We start from the raw sequence: 18,669 nt of genomic DNA, 5'->3' as shown, positions 1-18,669 counted from the left end.
TTCACCGTGCAGTAGCAAGTATCAATACTTCATTCCCTTTTATGGCCAAATAATATGCCATTGTATGGAAACATTTTATTTTATTTCTCCATTCATCCACTAATGGACATAGGTACTTTCCACTTTTGAGATATTATAAACAATACTGCTATGAACATTCACGGACAAGTTCTTGTGTGGATATGTTCTCCTTTCTGTCGGGTACATACCTAGGAGTGGGATTGCTGGGTCATATGGTAACTCTATCTTTAACCTTTTGAGGAGCTGCTAGACTGTTTCCACAGTGTCCGAACCATTTTACATTTACAAGCAGTTTACAAGAATTACGTCTCCACATCCTCACTAACACTTGTTATCGTTTGCCTTTTTTATGATAGTTATCCCAGTGGGTTTGAAGTGGTATCTCACTGTGGTTTTGATTTGCATTCCTTTGATGGTTAATGATGCTGAGCATCTTTTCATGAGCTCATCAGCCATTCATATACCTTCTTTGCAGAAACATGCGTTGAGATGCTTTGCCCATTTGTAATTGGACCATTTGTCTTTTTATTATTGAGTGGTAATAGTGCTTTATATATTCTAGATACAAATCTCTTAAGAGATCTATAATTTGCAAAAATTTTCTCTCATTCTGTGGATTTTTTTTACTTTGTGTCCCTGGAAGCACAAAGTTTTTAATTTTGATGATGTCCAATTTATCTATTTTTTTTTAAAGATTTTATTTTTTCCTTTTTCTCCCCAAAGCCCCCCGGTACATAGTTGTATCTTCTTCGTTGTGGGTCCTTCTAGTTGTGGTATGTGGGATGCTGCCTCAGCGTGGTTTGATGAGCAGTGCCATGTCCACGCCCAGGATTCGAACCAATGAAACACTGGGCTGCCTGCAGCGGAGCACACGAACTTAACCACTCGGCCACGGGGCCAGCCCCTTATCTATTTTTTTTTTATTGCTTGTGTTTTTGGTGTCATATCTAATCCAAGGTCACAAAGATTTATAGCTGTTTTCTTCTAAGAGTTTTGTAGTTTTAGCTCTTACATTAGGTCTTTGATCCATTTTAGTTAATTTTTGTATATGTTGTAAGATAAGGTCTATCCCCTTCTTTTCACAAGGGAGGAAATCGAAGCTCAAACGTCTAGTAACCTCTTCAGAGCTGATCCGTTGGAGCACAGCAGTCCTGCTCTGCAATGTGGCTTCCAAACAGCCACGGTTTCTTATTGGTGGTGGTTGGAGGGAGAAGGGCTAGGGAGGCAAATCATGGAGGAGTTTGTCACTCAGAACATGCACACGCACTATGCTTAGTAAAGGGGGACCCTGCAGCCGAAGAGCAGATTCACAGTCAGTGAGCCCCAGCATAGGGCAGGAGGTGCACAGCCTCGAGGGGGCAGTAAACCCAGAGGGGACCCAGGACTTCACTCCCAGCACCTCCACAGCCTGCCCGAATCTGCTCGAATGTCCTTCTACGTCTCTGAGCTCCAACCTCAGGCCAAGTTGTCTGGCGTCTTTTGGGTGCAGTAGAGAGGAGACAGACTTGGCTGGGCACAGAGTTGTTCAGCCAGAGGGGCCTCACCTGTGAGAGGGCTCAGTTTCCCAACTCTGAGTCCATGTTGCCAGTAAATCTGGGGACACCAAAATAAGACGACTGGTACTGATAGAAGAGGCCACTTCATAGGGCTGCTAAAAAACTGATGGTTCCTGGGAATCCAACAATGACCTTCACACCACAGGAAACAAGATAAGGGGTCACGTTAGGCAACTTAGGGGAAAACAGGGTTGAAGAGCCTTCTCATTTACAGTCGGTGATGGAAGCTAAACTCTGGCTACATCTACGCTGCATAAACAACCAGAAACAGGAAGGCCTGCTTGCTTCCCTGAAACCCAGGTCATGAGTGCAATGCACTGGAAAGGCCAGCGCTGTCCGAACTTGCAGTGTGGGTCACTACAAATGGGCTCAGCGCCTAACACAGACAATTTACAGATTGCACTGTACGCAAGTCATCTTTACACACAATGCCTCATTTAATCTTCATGATGAAATCGTACGAGGTTTAGTTTCCTCCTTTGATAGATGAGGAAACTGATGCTCAAAAAGACCAGCTGACTTGGCCAATGTCGCATAAGGAGTGGGCGATGGAGCCAGATGTGAACCCAGAAGCTTGAACCCAAGCTAAGAGCACTTCCCCGGCCGCAGAAGCAGCCTGTCTGTTTAGGATCAGGACGGTACGCTGTTCACACCACACCTGAGTACCTTCAAACACTCAGGCCACTCACTACCTCCCAGGGAAAAATACTCTCAAGCAAATAAAAGCCCAAGGGACAGTTTTTTAATCAATCATAAGAACTAACCTGCATAATCGACACATTGTAAAGTATCACCATCGTAGCTTACATTTGTTGTGTCTCTTACTAAGTAAAGCACTTTACCTACATTAGTTCATTTAATTAGCACAGCAACACTCATCTCCATCTTTTTTTTTTTTGAGGAAGATTAGCTCTGAGCTAACATCCGCCACCAATCCTCCTCCTTTTGCTGAGGAAGACTGGCCCTGAGCTAACATCTGTGACCCATCTCTCCCTACTTTATACGTGGGACACCTGCCACAGCATGGCTTGATAAGCAGTGGGTAGGTCTGTGCCCGGGATCCGAATCAGCAAACCCCGGCCCACCTAAACGGAGTGTGAACTTAACCACTGCACCATCAGGCTGGCCCACTCATCTCCATCTTAAGATGGAGAATCTAAGAAGACAGCACAGGACTCTGTGAACTTTTCAGAAGTGTCTGATTTCCGCTAAGAACAGACAGATCCAGCCATGTCCCCACCACCACCTCTCCAAGGGACTCCATGTAGGACAGAGTGGATGTAACTAGCCAATGATGTTAAAGAAGAACCTCAGAACCCTTGTGAGGCCTCAGGGTGTGGTATCAAACGAGACTCAACATTACAGGGGCCAATGTTAAATACAGGCACAGCTGCTTTTAGCTATCACTCATTTCCCTCAAATTAAACTATTAAAGACAAAAGCTAACAGCTTTCGAAAATGTGCTAACAAAGTGACGGAACTACAGGGGAAAGTCAGGATCTCAAAGATGAGTTGGGAGATTCTGTTCCAAGAAGGGACAGATTGGATATCTCTGCCAAGCAAAAATGAGACAGAAAGAGAGTCTGAGTCAGGGGGAAGAAGGCCAACGCTACTCCAAAGAGCCACAAATTAAAAACCAATTATGCAAGGCTCGCAAAAAAATGTCAGTGGGCTGCTTTTATGTTTTAAATCACTAAAAACATAAGCGTGCTTACGCCAACATTAACCCCGCTTGTCAGCTGGTTTGGGGCAACTTTTTATGCTCAGGCTAGACATGAGTGAACATTTTAGTCTTTTTGGCGAAGAAACTTGGGGGTGAGTACCTGTGGCTGCGAGTGAGCACACCTTCCAAGGACACCCCACAGTCCACGGGTTCAAATCCACACACTTCATCGAAAGGTGAAAATCCTCTCTCTACACCTTCTGCAGGGTTCCTGGGGAGGCTGGGAAATAAGCAAGGTGAAATCCACAAACAGCTAAGTCTCCTCTCCTGCTCTGAAGATGACGAGGACACGGGCCAGTCACCATGTGGAATGTGTGCTGGAAGGCCATCCAGGATGGAAGGCACACACGGATCCCGCAAGGTGAGCCCTCGGAAACGCTCCCTGACAACAATCAGAAGAGCCCAAGGAGCCATATAAACAGTCAGGGTCCCAAATGCAGCCCAGTTACCTCTGAGCCTACTAGACAGACAGATCAGAGATTCTGATGCCACGGGCCCGAGCTTGGGTCTGGAAATCTGTATTTGTAAGAACTTTTCCAAGCCATTCTGATGATCAGCCAAGTTTGGGAATGGTTGGTTTGATTTCCATTGTGTCCTCTTTTCTTCTGCCTGAAGTCGCTTAAGTTCAGAAACAGAACAACAAAAGGAGAGTGTTTGGAGGTAAGAATTAGGAGCTGGAGAAATGAAGGGACAGAAGGTTTAAGTGACTTGCCAAGTTGACACAGCTAATTAATGTTCAAACCAACCAGCCTACATTAAACATACAGTCTGTGCAAGGCAGTGAACACAGTCTAGTGGAAGTAAAAAGACATGGAGGATGCAGTCCCTGTCCTTGGGACCTGAACACAGGATGCAAACTCACAAGCAGGCTGGTGACACAGAGAGCGTGAAGGCGGCGGGGTGTGAGGCAGCGGGAGTAGCTGAGGCCTGGTGGACTAAAGACTGCAGGCTCATCCAGAGAGCATCTGCCACTCAGCTCCAGCTTCTCATTGCATCTAAGGGTGTGGGCCCAGAATGGCCAGATATTCTGGTTTTTTCAAAGAAGCCAGAAAGTCCACATTTCCTGGCTTTTAAATATAGCAACTCATTCAATTAAAAAAAAAGAAAAAAAAAAAAAAAAAGAAAACCACACTGTGAAGGCCAAATGAGATTCATCTGGAGGCTGACTCCAGCCCCTGGAATGACAGTTGCAACCTCTTTCTTAAAAGGTCATCCAGGCCAACCTCCCTTGAACTCCTGAGTCCCTCTAGAGCCCTGAAGAGCGGCAGAGGGTGAGGGGTCTCATCTAACAGGTTGTTAAGTGAGTGCTTGGTGTGTGTGTGTGTGCGTGCGGGAGGGGCTCTGCTCCTCCCACCCCCGCCCCCCACCCCTAGTGGAAATGCCTTCCGGGCCCAGACGCAGCGTGGGGCCACTGCAGCCACAGCACCCCACTCAGAGGGAGATCACCCGGAAGGGCCAAGATCTTCAGGCCAATAAGGACTGGTTGGTGGAGGAGTCCAGCTTAAGGGGAAGGAAGAGAAGCCCTGGACACAGCCAGAGAGCAAAGCTATCAAAGGGAAACATTACAGAAGAAAGAAGAACAAAGAGGCAAGAAAGCAGCATGGGCTCTAACCCCGAGCATAACAGGCCCAGCTTCCCTAGCCAACCGGCAACACGAGCAGTCTGGCCACTCTCCATCCACTCGGTCTGCTTCATTTTCCCTCACAACACTGACCACTATCTGACCTTTCACATTGTCCATTAATTTGCTGATTTTTATTTCTGGACGCCCCCACTACAATATATAGGCCCAAGAGAAGCGGGGCTTTGTCTACTTTGTTTATGGGTCAGTTCCCCGCATCTGGCACAGGGCCTGGCACACAGCAGGTGCTTAGCAAATATCAGCTGGACAAACGGACTGCAGGCAAGCAGTTGGCACCAAAACAGTGTAACATTATGTGTCAACCAGATAATAATAACAACATCAGCACAGAGCACTTTATCATTTACAAAACCTGTCATTTAACTTAATTCCTCCAATTTTCTCTTACCAAACAGCTTCGTGCGTTTGGACATGGCCCAGGAAACTGCCGGCCTCTACAAGGCGGACAGCCCAAGAGCCAGCTGGGACAGGGCTGCCTGCACAGCGGCTCAGCCCACTCTCTCTGGGGCCCAGGAGACAACGAGGCTGCAGAACTGCAGGGCTCAGGGCTAACTGGGCCAGGTCATCAAAATGATGGAGCGTTCTCGGGCCAGCTTCATCTGGCCTCCTGGCCCGACAGAGTGTTGATTAGAAGCCTGGAAGGGATGGAAAGAGCACAGGAGGCCACAGAGCATAAGGTTAAAGTTTCAGCTCAAAAGTCCGCCTGCCTGGGCTGCTTCCCAGCTGCCTGACCTTGGACCCCTCTAAGCCTTGTTGACCTCATCCATAATGTGGGCACACAAACAACAGTAACAATAATTACACCAAAGGGTTCTTGGACAAGTCCAATGAGATACTTCACAAAGAGCGCCCAGCACAAAGCCTAAGGCGTGGCCCAGGGCAACTGGGACACCACTGTCACAGCAGCAGCAGGGGCATCGCCAGGCAGGCCTGACCTCTGCCACATTCCAGCGGCGTGACCCTGATCGACTTGACCTCCTCCTCCCTGGACCTCAAATTCCTCTCCTCTAAAATGGGGAGAACCCGGTCACCAGGATCAGGTAAGGAATAAACGAGATCATATGGTTAAGCAATTATTAGCACAGGGCCTGGTACATACTGAAATGCTTAAATGTGACCTAGGGCCCGGCCCAGTGGCACAGTGGTTAACTTTGCACTCTCCGCTTCCATGGCCCGGGATTCATGGGTTTGGATCCTGGGTGTGAACCTACACACCACTCATCAAGCCATGCTGTGGTGGCATCCCACATACAAAACAGAGGAGGATTGGCTCAGACGTTAGCTCAGAGACAGTCTTCCTCAAGCAAAAAATATTAGCAACAGATGTTAGCTCAGGGCTAATCTACCTCACCAAAAAAGTGAGCTAGTATCATTATTATTCAAGAAACTTTTACTAGTCTAAAATGCTGATGTGAAAATCCACCAAAGGCAGTTCACCATATGCAAATAAGTCTTCAGGACATAAGGTTCTCCAGCTGCAAGTTTCTCTCCACCTGTTTTATTTTTAGTAGCTCTAAGAATAAGCCCCCTGCCTCCCACCTTGAATTCGACGTAGGAAGCCTGTGGAGGTCAGTTCCCCAGGCAGAGCTGACCTTACTCCAAGCCAGCGCAACCTACGCTGCTGCCTCTGCCTCATCGCCCCCACAGCGCTGCAGTCTGACAGCGAGGGAGACGACATGCAAATGCGCCCTAAAAACAGCTTGTTATTTTCACAGCCTGGATGGCGCGTGTTTGTGGGTGCCTGTGAAGACAGAACGTCACTGTCAAGTACAGGGCATATGCCACCAATTTGGGAGAGGCTGTGAAATGTAAAAATATTCCACTCAAATAAATGCCTTTTCCCCAAAAAAAGAAAGCAAGCTCCTCCAGCACCTTTTGCTGAGGGAAGAGGCGGTAACTCAACCCCCTAGGCAAATCCCCGCTGGGCCAGGCACCCCGCTCTTCATCAGTCCCACGGCCTCAGCGCCACTGGGGACCGACCCAGAAATGGATGCTTTTAAGTTACAGGTCTGGGAAGGTGAATAGCAAAGGATCAAAGACAAGGCCCTCCATAAAGAAAACAGGACAAGAAATAAGCCAGGAATTGCTATCAACAGCACGTTGATTTACAAAATCAATTCAGAGGAATCTAATTACTGCCCACTCTCATCTTGTAATCAACAGTCTTTAGTGGGCATCTGCCGTGCACCTAATCCAGGTGTTTCCAGAGCCAATGTCTACTGCAGGGGCCAAGCGGTTACAGTAAATGAAGGCAGCTGTGGGTATCAAAAGCAAAACCAACAGTGTGAGCAAAATCAAGAATAAGAGGGCGTGCAGGGCCTATGGCAAACTGGAGCCAGGAGAGAGTGCAGAGGTCTCTCCATTCCATGCAGCTGTGGCCATGCCAGAACAGGGCACAGTGTGACCAGATCTTCCAGTGTTTTCATCAAAGATTGAAATCCAAATGTTGCAGTGAAATGTTGGTTCAAGTTTCTTTTAAAACACTGTGCAGACCAAACAAAACACACCTGAGAGCCAGATCCAGCCCACAAACCGCCAGTTTGCCACCCCTGGCAAAGCCCCACCAGCGCTTCTTCGCAGTTTTTACGATTCTCACAGGGAGAGTGAGGGAAGAGCAGGAGCTGCATATATACCCACTCTCCTCTGTCAGTACCCAGACACCTCTCTCCACCCAAGAGGCCCTCTCCCTGGAAAGTCCAGCCCTCCAAGTCCCATCCTAAAGGATGACTCCACGTCGAGGCGCATCTATGAATGCTCCCTCTCATGAAATGATGAGAGGAAGCCCAGCTGCTTCCCACGTCCTGGCCCCAACCCCACCCCCCAGCCACCTCTCCACCTCTCACCACCTGTCCTTCTCCCTTCCAGGGCGGCAGCTATTCTGTTAGGCCTCTGAAAAAATGGCCCTGCTGGGGACCTCACTGGGGCAGGCCTTTGGACAAATGACCGGCGCTGGGGAAGTGGCTGGGGGCATGCACAGCACTGATGCTCACCCACACTGGGAACTTGTGTTTCCCACCAGTCCCCAGGGAAAAGCTGCTCTTCTGCAAGTAAGACTCATGAGAGCTGCAGTTGCAGGACCTGAGCAGAGAGTGGTCCCGTGTGGGTCCTCTGCAAGCATCACCTAAGGCAGATGATGCTGGGTGACTGAGCCATGCCCAGCTCTGGCAGCTGCTTGCGAAAGGAGGCCACACCACCCTTCCTCCAAGTTGCCATGCTCAGCTCCAGCCTGGGGCCAAGAGGGGTAGAGGCAATGATGTGACAAATGACAATAATTTTTCAAGATAACCCAGGACTGGCATGCTCTTGTATACTTTCAAAGCATGTGCACATTTCCACAAACTCCCTTGATTCTCCCAACACCCCAGAGAGATTGCCAATATATTATTATTCATTATTGTTATTATTAGTCACTCTTCCCTCGCCCCTTGAAGACCCAGAGACAGGTGCAGCATCCTGCCCTAGCCCAGGGCTTCTAGAACTTTACCGTGTCCATGAATTCCTGGGGGAGCTTGTTAAAATGCACATTCTGATTCAGAAGTTCTGGGGTGGGGCCCGAGATTCTGCATTTCTAACAAGCTGCAGGGTGTCACGGATGCCGCTGGTCCTCAGACCCCACGTTGAATGGCAACGCTGAGGTCACACGCTGCGTGTAGGGCTAGACCTGGGCTCTACCCAGGCGTCCTACCCTTGGATTCTGTCTGGGGGAACACGGCTCGCTCACCTCACTTTTCACGGGTTGGGGCCTCTTGCCCAGTTTCACCTCCAGGAAGTGCAAGGGAGCTATCATGGCCCCGATGTTGCGGATGTCGGCGTACTTCAGCTCCTCCACCGTCAGAGCTGAGCTGGGGAGTCCAGTCAGGGGGCCGAGCCCTGGCAGAGAGCCCGCAGTCACGGAAGGGTCCGGAATCTGCCCAGGCATCATAGCAGGAGGAGCGGCGGTCCAGCCTGGAGTGGGCAAAAGAAGAAGGACAAGGGGGTCAGCCAGGTTGAGAGGTTCCATGAGCGGCTAAAGCCCCCGTGTCTTGCCAGGACCTCAACCTTTCTTTTGCTAATGTCCCCCCCGAATCCTTTCCCCATGCAGCTGCTCTTCCTGCCCTTCAGTCCATTCTGTGATAGAGAGAAACTCCATCAACTAATTCCCACCAAGGTTATCCTTGGCCCTTAAGGCAATGCTTAACCCAACCATAGGCACATCCATTGAGCATTTGCTCTCTGCTCGGCACTGCCATAATCCTTCTATTAGCACACTAAGATGGGGGCAGAGCCCATTCAGCAGAGGAAGCAGCCAAGGCTTTGAAAGATAACTTGCGGGGCCAGCCTGGTGGCACAGCAGTTAAGTGCGCGTGTTCCGCTTCTGGCGGCCTGAGGTTCACCGGTTCGGATCCCCGGTGTGGACATGGCCCCACTCATCAAGCCATACTATGGCAGGCGTCCCACATATAAAGTAGAGGAAGAAGGGCCTGGATGTTAGCTCAGGGCCAGTCTTACTCAGCAAAAAAGAGAAGGATTGGCAGATGTTAGCTCAGGGCTGATCTTCCTCAAAAAAAAAAAGAAAGAAAGATAAATCGCTCAAGAACGTACACAGTAAAACCTGAAGGAGCTGGGATTTACACGGCAACATACTGCCTCAGAAGGGAACAGACTGCAACGGTGGAATCTCAGGCACCTCTGCACCTGTTTGAGAGGGAGCTATTTTTGGTCTGGCATGGTGCCTCCCCTCCAATCACGCATCCCGTTCTGCCTACTTGTTAAGACGCCCTGAATACGAATGAAGCAAATCGAAGTTAAAGGTGACAGTGTGTGTGCGTCTATGAGGAAGACACTTAGGCAAAGGAGATGGAATTAATTAGCATGTGTTTCCCAGTGGAGCCCAGTACCAGAAAAGTCCCCCACAGTCTCTTCATTCTCAAAGCAAACACATATTCTGGCTCTGTCAAACCCTGAAGGTTTGCAAGGGAAGACAGATTCAGGCATGAAAGAAAGACATAAATGAGACAGGTCAACAGCAGGGGAATTCTTATTTCTTCCTTCTCTTTGCTGGGGGAAGCTCATGGGTAAGAAATGGTCCTTTCAAGGCACAGATGGCAGGGAAGAAAGCTTGTCTGCCAATAAAGCCAGACTTATCTGGTCCCTTGCAGGGCTCCTACCATCCATCCATCCATCCGATGTGGACCACCTACTATGAGCCCACGGCACTGAGAATCTGGAGCTCAGATGTGCACAGTCTTGGCTTCTAAGCAGCCTTGTAAGTAGCACGTTAGTACAAAGCTGCTCCTGGATTCCAGTCCTGTAAAGGAAATCATTTCTGTCCCTTCCCACCTGCCTGCAGAGGGCCATAAATCAGAACCTCAACTGTCTTGGAAATCCCGGGGGGGAGAAGCTTTGGCCTATCCTTCCATTCTCCACCCCTCTATTCCCATGGAGAGGGATGTATTTGGCGAGAGAGGGGAGACGGGACATCCTCTGACCACGCTTCTGTTGAGCCAAGTTTATGTACCCATGTGGCCACACTGTCTTGGCGCTCTGCCTCCCATGAGAGTGGCCCCGAAGAGTGATCCACAACCTCCTCCCCCCGTTCAGGCTCTCAGGTCTAGATTTCAAGAGAGGGGCATTTTAGGGAGCCCATTTTGGCCATAAGCATAAGCCACAGTGTCCATCTCCGTTTCACTTTCAAAGATGGAATGTGGTTCTCTAGCCAGCCCTGTGTCTCTTTCCCAACAGGCCCCGCACTCTGAGGGTAAAGCGTGTGAGTGGCTTGCACCCTCAAACCACAAAGACTTCCACGGGACATCACTTTCCTTAAACAAAGGTGCACAGGAGCGTACCGTGGATCTGCCATTTCACCCTTAGTACACCGGCCGCATCTGCCCATGAAGCCATTGCCCATAGCTCCCTACCTTGCACCCAAGTTTACAACTGGTACCCCAGGCTCTTTCATCTGTGTTCCACCAGCTCCACCTCCCACACCTGGCCCCTCAGCCCCTCCTTTCCACTCACATCCTTTCTCCCCATCTTTAGCAAGCTGTGTCCCCCGGGCCATCTCAGAAAAGGATCTGAGACTCATTCACATCAAGTTACAGTCTTAGAGCTGGAGAAGTCCCTGTACTCATCTAAACCACATCCTCATTTTGCACATGAGGAAACTGATGCTCAGAGAGGTAAAAGACTTGCCCAAGCTCACACAGCCAGAGAGGGCCAGAGCCAGGACGGGATTCCAGGTCCCTGGATTTTGGAACCAAAGCTTTCTCACCCTGCCCTTTTTGTTTCCCCTCCTGGGGTCCAAGAGATGTCAATGCAGAAGGAATGAAGTCCACCCTCTAACGGTGGCCTTTCAGACACTAGCCCAGAGTGGAGGATCATTCTCTTGCACAGCGGACCCTCTACCCTGCCTCCAACAGGAGGAAGTTCCCTGAATAACCCCATGGCAGCCTGGGTGGGAGCCTAGACATAGAAATGGCCCCGAGACCTCTCCCGTGTGGTTGGTCAATGCGCTGTGACCCTCCCTAAACCCGAGATGGACTGGAGTCCAGTCAGCAAGAGAGCACCCTCTCCGTCCCCCGGAGCCAGGCCTGCAATGCAGACAGGGCCGCAGGCTGCACACCAGGAGGCTGCTCCGGGGCACGGCGGATGAGCTGCAGGTCTCCCGGGGCCTCCTCCAGAAAGAACAAGAAAGGGCCCAGGGTAAGGACTCATTCCTGTGCGGCAAAATGGTGCCTGGGCCCAACCCTGTGGACACTCAGCAGGCAGAGGGGGTTGATTTCAGGCTACCTGAGCCAAAGTGACAAAGGAAACTCACGTCTCCTTCTCAGAAGAGGAGGAAACTCTAAAACATCCCCTATTCTAGACCTGAACTGATGTCACCAGGAGTCAGTGACCCCAAGAAGAATGCTCAACTGAGCTAATCAAAACAGATTGGAGCTGGGAGGCTGAAGAATGCTCTGTGCTGGGTATTCAGCTGGACACAAACCCCTCACAGAGGATGGGGGCCCACACCCAAGGTATGGAGCAAAGCAAAAATACAGAGCAAGAGGCCGGCCCGGTGGCACAGCGGTTAAGTGCAACACATCCTGCTTCGGCGGTCCGGGGTTCGCCAGTTTGGATCCCGGGTGCGGACATGGCACCACTTGGCAAGCCATGCTGTGGTAGGCGTCCCACATATAAAGTAGAGGAAGATGGGCATGGATGTTAGCTCAGGGCCAGTGTTCCTCAGCAGAAAGAGGAGGATTGGAAGCAGATGTTAGCTTAGGGCTAATCTTCCTCAAAAAAAAAAAAAAACAAAAAACAGAGCAAAATCCCCTCCTTGGCCAGAAGCCCCAGAATGCCCCTGTACCATAAGGACCCATTCCTGTGTGGCAAAATGTGCCATACAGCCACTCAGCAGGTGCAGGGTTGATTTCAAAGGCTGGTTGTTGCTCCATGCGACTCCAGTGCCTAGCATCATTTCTGGCACAGAAAGGTAATCACCAAATACTTGTTGAATTAATAAATGAATGAATGAAAGAACGAACAAATGATAAATTCATGGTGGAACAAAATTCAGTGAGTGAGGTAAGGGCCTCTCTCTGGAAATTTAGATGCTCGTTATCTATCGTTCCCACAGTAGACCCCAAGAAAAATATTCCAGAAGCTTCTGTATGTTTCCTTGCCTAAGCCATCTCTGAGAGATGGAAGCCAGACCCCACTCTGTTCCGGGAATGATAGGCTCTGCTGGCAGCTTCTGTTTATTTTCATACAGATGGTATAAATGAGACACTAACAAATGATCCCAAAATATAATGAATTCCCCGCTACTGTGGAAGCCCCTAGAGGGGTAACCACCCCCTGAGAGCAGCAGCCCCATAAATTCTTGCCATTCCTGCTCCCGTGAGTTCAATGTCATTCCAACGGCAAGCCTCACTCAGGGGATCAGGCACCAGGCTTTCTGTGCAGGAGCAAAAAATCTCCCTCTCTTTCCTTCCCCTGCAAGGGCGCCCCTAACTGCTCAGACACAAACCACAAAGTCCTTAACACATGCCATTCCTAGGAGACAACCACAACAGCTGACATTCACGAGCGAGAAGTCATCCTAAACCGTTCTGGGGGCAGGGGGCCGAAGATGGAGGAGCTGGAGTGGCTGCCTTTCCTAATTGGATCCTCATTAACTGCAAAGAGCTGGCTGATGATCGACCACTGAAAGGCAACTTTGGTGATTTGAAAAACAAAACAATTTCAAGTGATTTAGGGATCTATAAAAAGCGGAGGGGGGGCAGTGGCAGAAAACCAATAACAGCCAGGAGGAATTTACCCACTTCAAGGAGGACATAGGAAAGATGACAAGAGGTGAAATCATCTCCCAGACTGGGTGTTCCATATGGAAACAATTTAGTAGGAAAAGGAAAACTACACGCTAAAAACTTTAGGGGAAGAACCCAGAGATTTTCCCCTTCAGGGAGCAGGAGCTCCAAAAGGAAGATAAACACCCTCCATATCTCCATTAGTAACTAGGATGCACAAATAAAGAGCAAGCTCTATACATTGGCAGAAAACCAAAATGGCAAATGAGGCTTGTGCCTCAAAAGACAGGACTAGAATCCAAAAAGACTTTGGCAATTTGGGGCACTGACCAGGAACAACCTGGAAACTAGCCAAGGAAGGAAAACTGGGTAAAGCAGAGATCCAAGATGAGACTGACAAGCAAGGAATGGATAAGATAGAAAGCGTTCAGGAGGTCACAGTGGACCCTAAGCTGTTGTTGAGCCTAACATTTTGGGTGGTCTGATGCAGCTTCCTAAAAGTGGGCTTGAAAGAAACAGGGACCAGATGGATCCAAGGGGAAAGAAGCTAAAGAAAAGATCTGGGGCCGGCCTGGTGGTGCAGCAGGTAAGTTCGCACACTCCGCTTCTCATCGGCCCGCGATTCGCCAGTTCCGATCACAGGTGCAGACATGGCACTGCTTGGCAAAAGCCATGCTGTGGTAGGCGTCCCAGGTATAAAATAGAGGAAGATGGGCATGGATGTTAGCTCAGGGCCAGTCTTCCTCAGCAAAAAGAGGAGGATTGGCAGTAGTTAGCTCAGGGCTAATCTTCCTCCAAAAAAAAAAAGAAAAGAAGAGAAAAGGTATCTGTGTCTCTCTATTCTGACTTCCTCAGGGACTCGTAGGAGAGAGTTTGGGGCGCTGCCTTGTCCCAGCAGAAGAAAAGCCACAAGACACTTCAAGTCCAGAAAATGGGCCCTATTGGGAGATATTAACATGAAGAATCCTTTCAGCTGAAAGAAGAAAAGGTGACTTGAGTTTTTCCCTCTCATTTCTTCTTTTGTTTACTGTATATAAATTTGTAAGATACCATAATTTTTAATTTTTTTTAATGGGAGTATCTATAAATAAAAAACCAGGCTTGCTTTGATGGCACAAACTTGTAAAGGGCTACTCTTATCAGAAAGTACCCAATAACGTGCATCTTCATCTAGAATGGCAAAGATAAATTAAAAAAAAAAAAAAACACAGGTTAAGAGAAGGTTGGGATCTGTACCACGAACTTTCTGTCCACAGAAACCAAAGGTTCGGGAGCCCCAACATTCCTGGGGCTCTTTGAGAAGGCGGCTCCCCTCCAGGCAAACGGCAGGCCTGGGCCGGCATCAGGAGCCAGGGATGGGTGTGCATGTGAGTGCACACAGCCCAAGGCTGCGAGGCTCAGGGCTGAGAGCAAGTGGAGGTGAGCGAGGGCAGGTCAGAGAGCAAGGGAGTCGGCAGGGTGAGGCCCCAGGAGCAGTGCGGTGGGAAGTCAAGAGCAGGCAGCTGGCACCTGAGCATCAGCATGAGGGGGCGGGGGGTCTTGGGAGCCTGGGAGGATTCCCAGGAGGAAAGGTGGAGGACACGGTGGGGAGCAGGGGGCAAAAAGGGGTGAGGCCAGTGATCACCAAGCATCGTACTAACTGTCGTGAATCCTGGAGAATTAAACACCAAATCTGTCCTTGGAGGTAAGCAGTGTTCTGGGATGTTCTCTCTCCTGGAATCTGAAATGATGTAGGTTAACCAGCTTCCAAAAGGCCAGGAGATCCAGAAGGCGAGGAGCAAACAGATGCAGAAAGCACCAAGATTGAGAAGAAGGGCAAGCAGCTAAGGTCCCTCTCCAGGGGGTTGTCCCAGCTCTGAAGGCAGGGAGTGAGGGGGGTTAGGAGTCGGTTAGGAGATGACCTTGGAGCCAGATCGCCTGAGTGTGAATCCTAGCTCTACCCCTTACTAGCTGTGTGACCTTGGGCAAGTTCCCTAATCTCTCTGTGCCTCACTTTGCTCAGCTGTAAAGTGGGAATAATAATGTTATTTGCCTTGTAAGACTGTAGAAAGGATTAAATGAGTGAATATTTGGAAAGTACCTGGAACAGCGCCTGCACCCAGTGAACATGAATGCAGCGTAGACACGAGGGCCTTCCTTCCTGGAGGGACACCAGTGCCAGGTGACCCCCGGAGGTCCCTTTTGCACCGTTCCCACCTAACACTGATCTCCCTTTCCTACAGCCAGAGGATCCTCTGCTCTCCCCCACTTTCCAGCTCTGAACCCCAAGGGGGCAGGACCATTCAGCACCCAGGCAGTCACTGCAGAACAGAAACAAAGGGTGCCAGATCAGGGCTCGGGACAAAGGTGCAGATCTGAGGCCCGGCACCTGCCCTTTGCCTCAGTTTCTCCTAAGGTCTCCTCTGTCCTGCAGGCCAGAACATGGCCGCGCACATCACTGGCAACAAGGCACCGCCAGCTGGGTTTCCTCCCCTGCCTCCAAAAGCCGAGGGCCAGCATCTTCTGTGTCCTTCAATCACTCTATGCCTGCATGCTTAGGAGTCACTTCTCAGATCTTCATAACAAGAAAATGAGGGGTGCTAGGAGGTCACAGGAAGCCGCCAGCAGGGTACACGGGCACACATGATCCCTGCATAGCCATCCCAGCCATAGAAGAAACTGGAACCTCTCCCAGGAAAGGGTGTTCCCTGGAGACCAGACAAATGCATTTGACAAGGCCCTGTCTGCAAACACGGCAGAGAAGAAGCTGGGAGGGTACGGCCACCGCACAAGCCATCCGTCCTCTCTTCCCGCCTCACCTCATCTCAGTTCCTTGGTGTCAGGATTCACAGTATGATACATAACACAAGACATACACATAGTGTGTGACAAATCCTTTGACCTTTTAAAAAAAAATGCCACTGGCCAGCTAAAGCTTTGGAAATGGAGCTCCACACTGGAATCCCATAGGCTGCAGCGAGAAAACAGACTAAAAAAAGCCTAGATCGGTGGGCTCTGGCCAGCCCTCCCACAGCCAGCAATGAGTATAAAGAAACACAGGCTGAAAATTCCAGCCCTGGGTCGTTGAGGCATTTGTCTCTGCGGAGCTTCGAGAGGCCAAACCACACACACGCACAAGAGCGCGTGCACACACGCACACACACACACACACACAGGCACACGGAGCTTGGCAGCCCGTGAGTTCCAGAGCTGGTAACACAAGCCACGGAACCGACTGCCAAGACAAGCAACAGAATGAGCCAGGCCCAGTTTCATTGGCCACCATACGCTGCATATGGCCCGGGACGCAGCCAAAACAGTGTTCTCACCCTCCTCAAAGGCATAGGAGACCCTCTGTTTTCAAACACACCTCCACAGAGCCTTAATTAAAGGAAAATGGAAAAATAATGTGCCTGCTGCTCTCCCCCTGCCTACAGAGGTATGCACACACGCACACCCGTACACACACACTCTATTTTTCTCTTCCTCCCATTTCAGTTTCAAACATAATTCATTCGCATGGAAAGAAAGCAAACTGCATCCTGCAGCCGAAAAGAATGTAGCTTGCCCTCAGTCCTGGCTCTGGCTGCTCAAGTTGAGCTGGGGCTGAATGAATACAGAGAAGGCCAGCCTAGAGTCTGCGCTGGCCCCGTCTTCCAGAGCAGAGCTGGAAACAGAGACCCTGGTGCGAGAGCCAGCCCAGCAGCCCCACGACAAAAGGGCCTGGAGGGCCTAGACTTCTCAGCCCGCCACGGGTTCTGCGGGCTGGAAAAGATGCCCACACAACCTGCAAGCAGGTCGGGGAGACGACAACAGACGCTGGTGGCTGCAAGAGCTAGGCAGCGAGTGAGCAAGAATCCTTGTCCAAATTCTTCCCCAGTGGACACTGTTACCACCTATTGACACATCTCCTTGGAGATGGCTGCAACCAACCGAGAAGAAAAGTCAGCAGCCCTTCCGATCTCACAGCACCCAGCTCTTCAGGAAGATTCTGGAGCTTCCTGCAGCTCTGAACCAAAGCCAAAGCAGAGGGGGAACAGAAGACTCTTTGAGAAACCGTCTTCCCTGTTTGAAGAGGCAGAACCTTAACCGGCCAGAGGCATGAGAATAGATCCTCCTTCTCTTCCTTGTTCCTCAGGGTTACATAAAATCAGAGCCAAGCTCACACCTGATCGCGGGTGGACCGCTCCCCTAGAAACCTGCAAAGGGAGATAAGGCCTCCGGCCAGCTCCAGCCAGATTTGCGGGGAGGATGACAGCAATGGGAGGTGTTTCTAAAAACCCTCAGGGAAGGGAGGTTTGGGGGGAAGGGAGACAATATGTGAACACAATTCATTGCAAGGCCTCAGAGGACAAGCAGGCACCCAACCATGATTCAAAGCTTCAGTTTCTGATGCTCCCCAAACTAAGACCCTACGGAGAGTCCACCAAGACTTAACCTGGGTAGGCACACCTCCACCGTCTGCAAGTCCTTTTTTGAGAGACAGACCTGAGCACCTCTGCCCTGAGCACATGTGGCCAGGCCGTAGCTCAATGGCCTGGATGCCAGGAAGGAGGGCGGCGCCCTGGGCAAGGGTCAGACAACCTTGCAATTAGAGCTGACCCAAAGGGTCGGCTGATTCCCCTTCCACCAGCCTCTCCAGGTCCAGCCGCATAGCTGGCCTCTCCATTCCTGCAGAAGGGCCAAGGCCTCCTGGTCTCCCCACCTTCTCCCACTGACCCTGCAAAGCCTGAGTCGGCCACCCCTAGGGTCCCGGCTCCAGGCAGAAAGGCCCGATCCCTCAGCCTCCTTTGAGGGGAGGGGCAGAAGAGAGCCTTCTAAACTGAGCTGGGCAGGAGAGGAGGGGCTGGTTACCTAGAGGAGCCGGCTCGCCTCCTTATGTAACCTGGCCTGGGAGCAGCGGGAGCCTACAGGGGACCGAGACCACCCCGAAGCCCCGTCCCAGCCCTGACCCCGGAAGCAATGGCCTTAAGCGAAGTCCTCCTCACTGGTTCGAGAGCCCAGCCTTCTCAGGACCCTTCTCCACGTCCTCAGGGAGCCGCGCTTCCTCCCTGCGAGGGGGGTGGGGGCGGGCACGACTTGCCAGCAGGTCCCTGTCATCCCTCCACCACCAGCCCCTGCACCTCCCTGGCCTTTCCCCTTCCATCTCCACCCCCACGGCCCGTCTCCCCTGGGCAGTTTTCTCCCCACTCACCCGCCTTCCCCGCCGCGCGAGGAGAGCACCTCCCTGCAAACGGACGGGGGAGGAGAGCGCGGGAGGGAGGCGGAGATAGCGCCCCGGCTGCCCCAGCAGCGGACGGAGCCTCCCGTCCCAGGGCGGGAACCAAGAGGAAGCCACCGGCTCCCAGGCGCCTCGCGGGAGGGGCCCGGGCTGCAGCGCCCCGCGCCGCGCCGGCTCGGGGGCCCGGGGCCGCGGGTTCCGGGGCTCGGTGCGCTCCGCCCGCGCGGGGGCGGCGGTCCCAGGTGCCCGCCCCG

The 18,669-nt window shown here is 51.1% G+C and overlaps 1 protein-coding gene across 4 annotated transcripts in view; it reads right to left on the bottom strand.

Moving 5' to 3' along the window:
- JDP2 (Jun dimerization protein 2) overlaps nucleotides 1-18,663 on the bottom strand; it is a 39,410-nt gene extending 20,747 nt beyond the window's left edge. Inside the window, exons 1-3 of one of the 4 annotated variants that reach the window (XM_046647202.1) lie at nucleotides 10,090-10,868; nucleotides 8,664-8,887; nucleotides 973-1,709 (exon numbers count right to left, since the gene is read on the bottom strand). In XM_046647202.1, coding sequence (XP_046503158.1) covers nucleotides 1,662-1,709; nucleotides 8,664-8,887; nucleotides 10,090-10,279 — 462 coding nt within the window. In that variant the 5' untranslated portion in view covers nucleotides 10,280-10,868 and the 3' untranslated portion in view covers nucleotides 973-1,661. Of the gene's footprint in view, nucleotides 1-972; nucleotides 1,710-8,663; nucleotides 8,888-9,523; nucleotides 9,984-10,089; nucleotides 10,869-18,388 lie in introns of those variants that run through there. The other 3 variants (XM_046647203.1, XM_046647200.1, XM_046647201.1) reach the window with 3 other exon arrangements.
- Nucleotides 18,664-18,669: the final 6 nt, after the last annotated feature.

This window comes from Equus quagga, chromosome 20 (assembly GCF_021613505.1).
Source record: "Equus quagga isolate Etosha38 chromosome 20, UCLA_HA_Equagga_1.0, whole genome shotgun sequence".
Taxonomy (NCBI): domain Eukaryota; kingdom Metazoa; phylum Chordata; class Mammalia; order Perissodactyla; family Equidae; genus Equus; species Equus quagga.
This window is presented reverse-complemented; position numbering and strand designations above follow the sequence as displayed.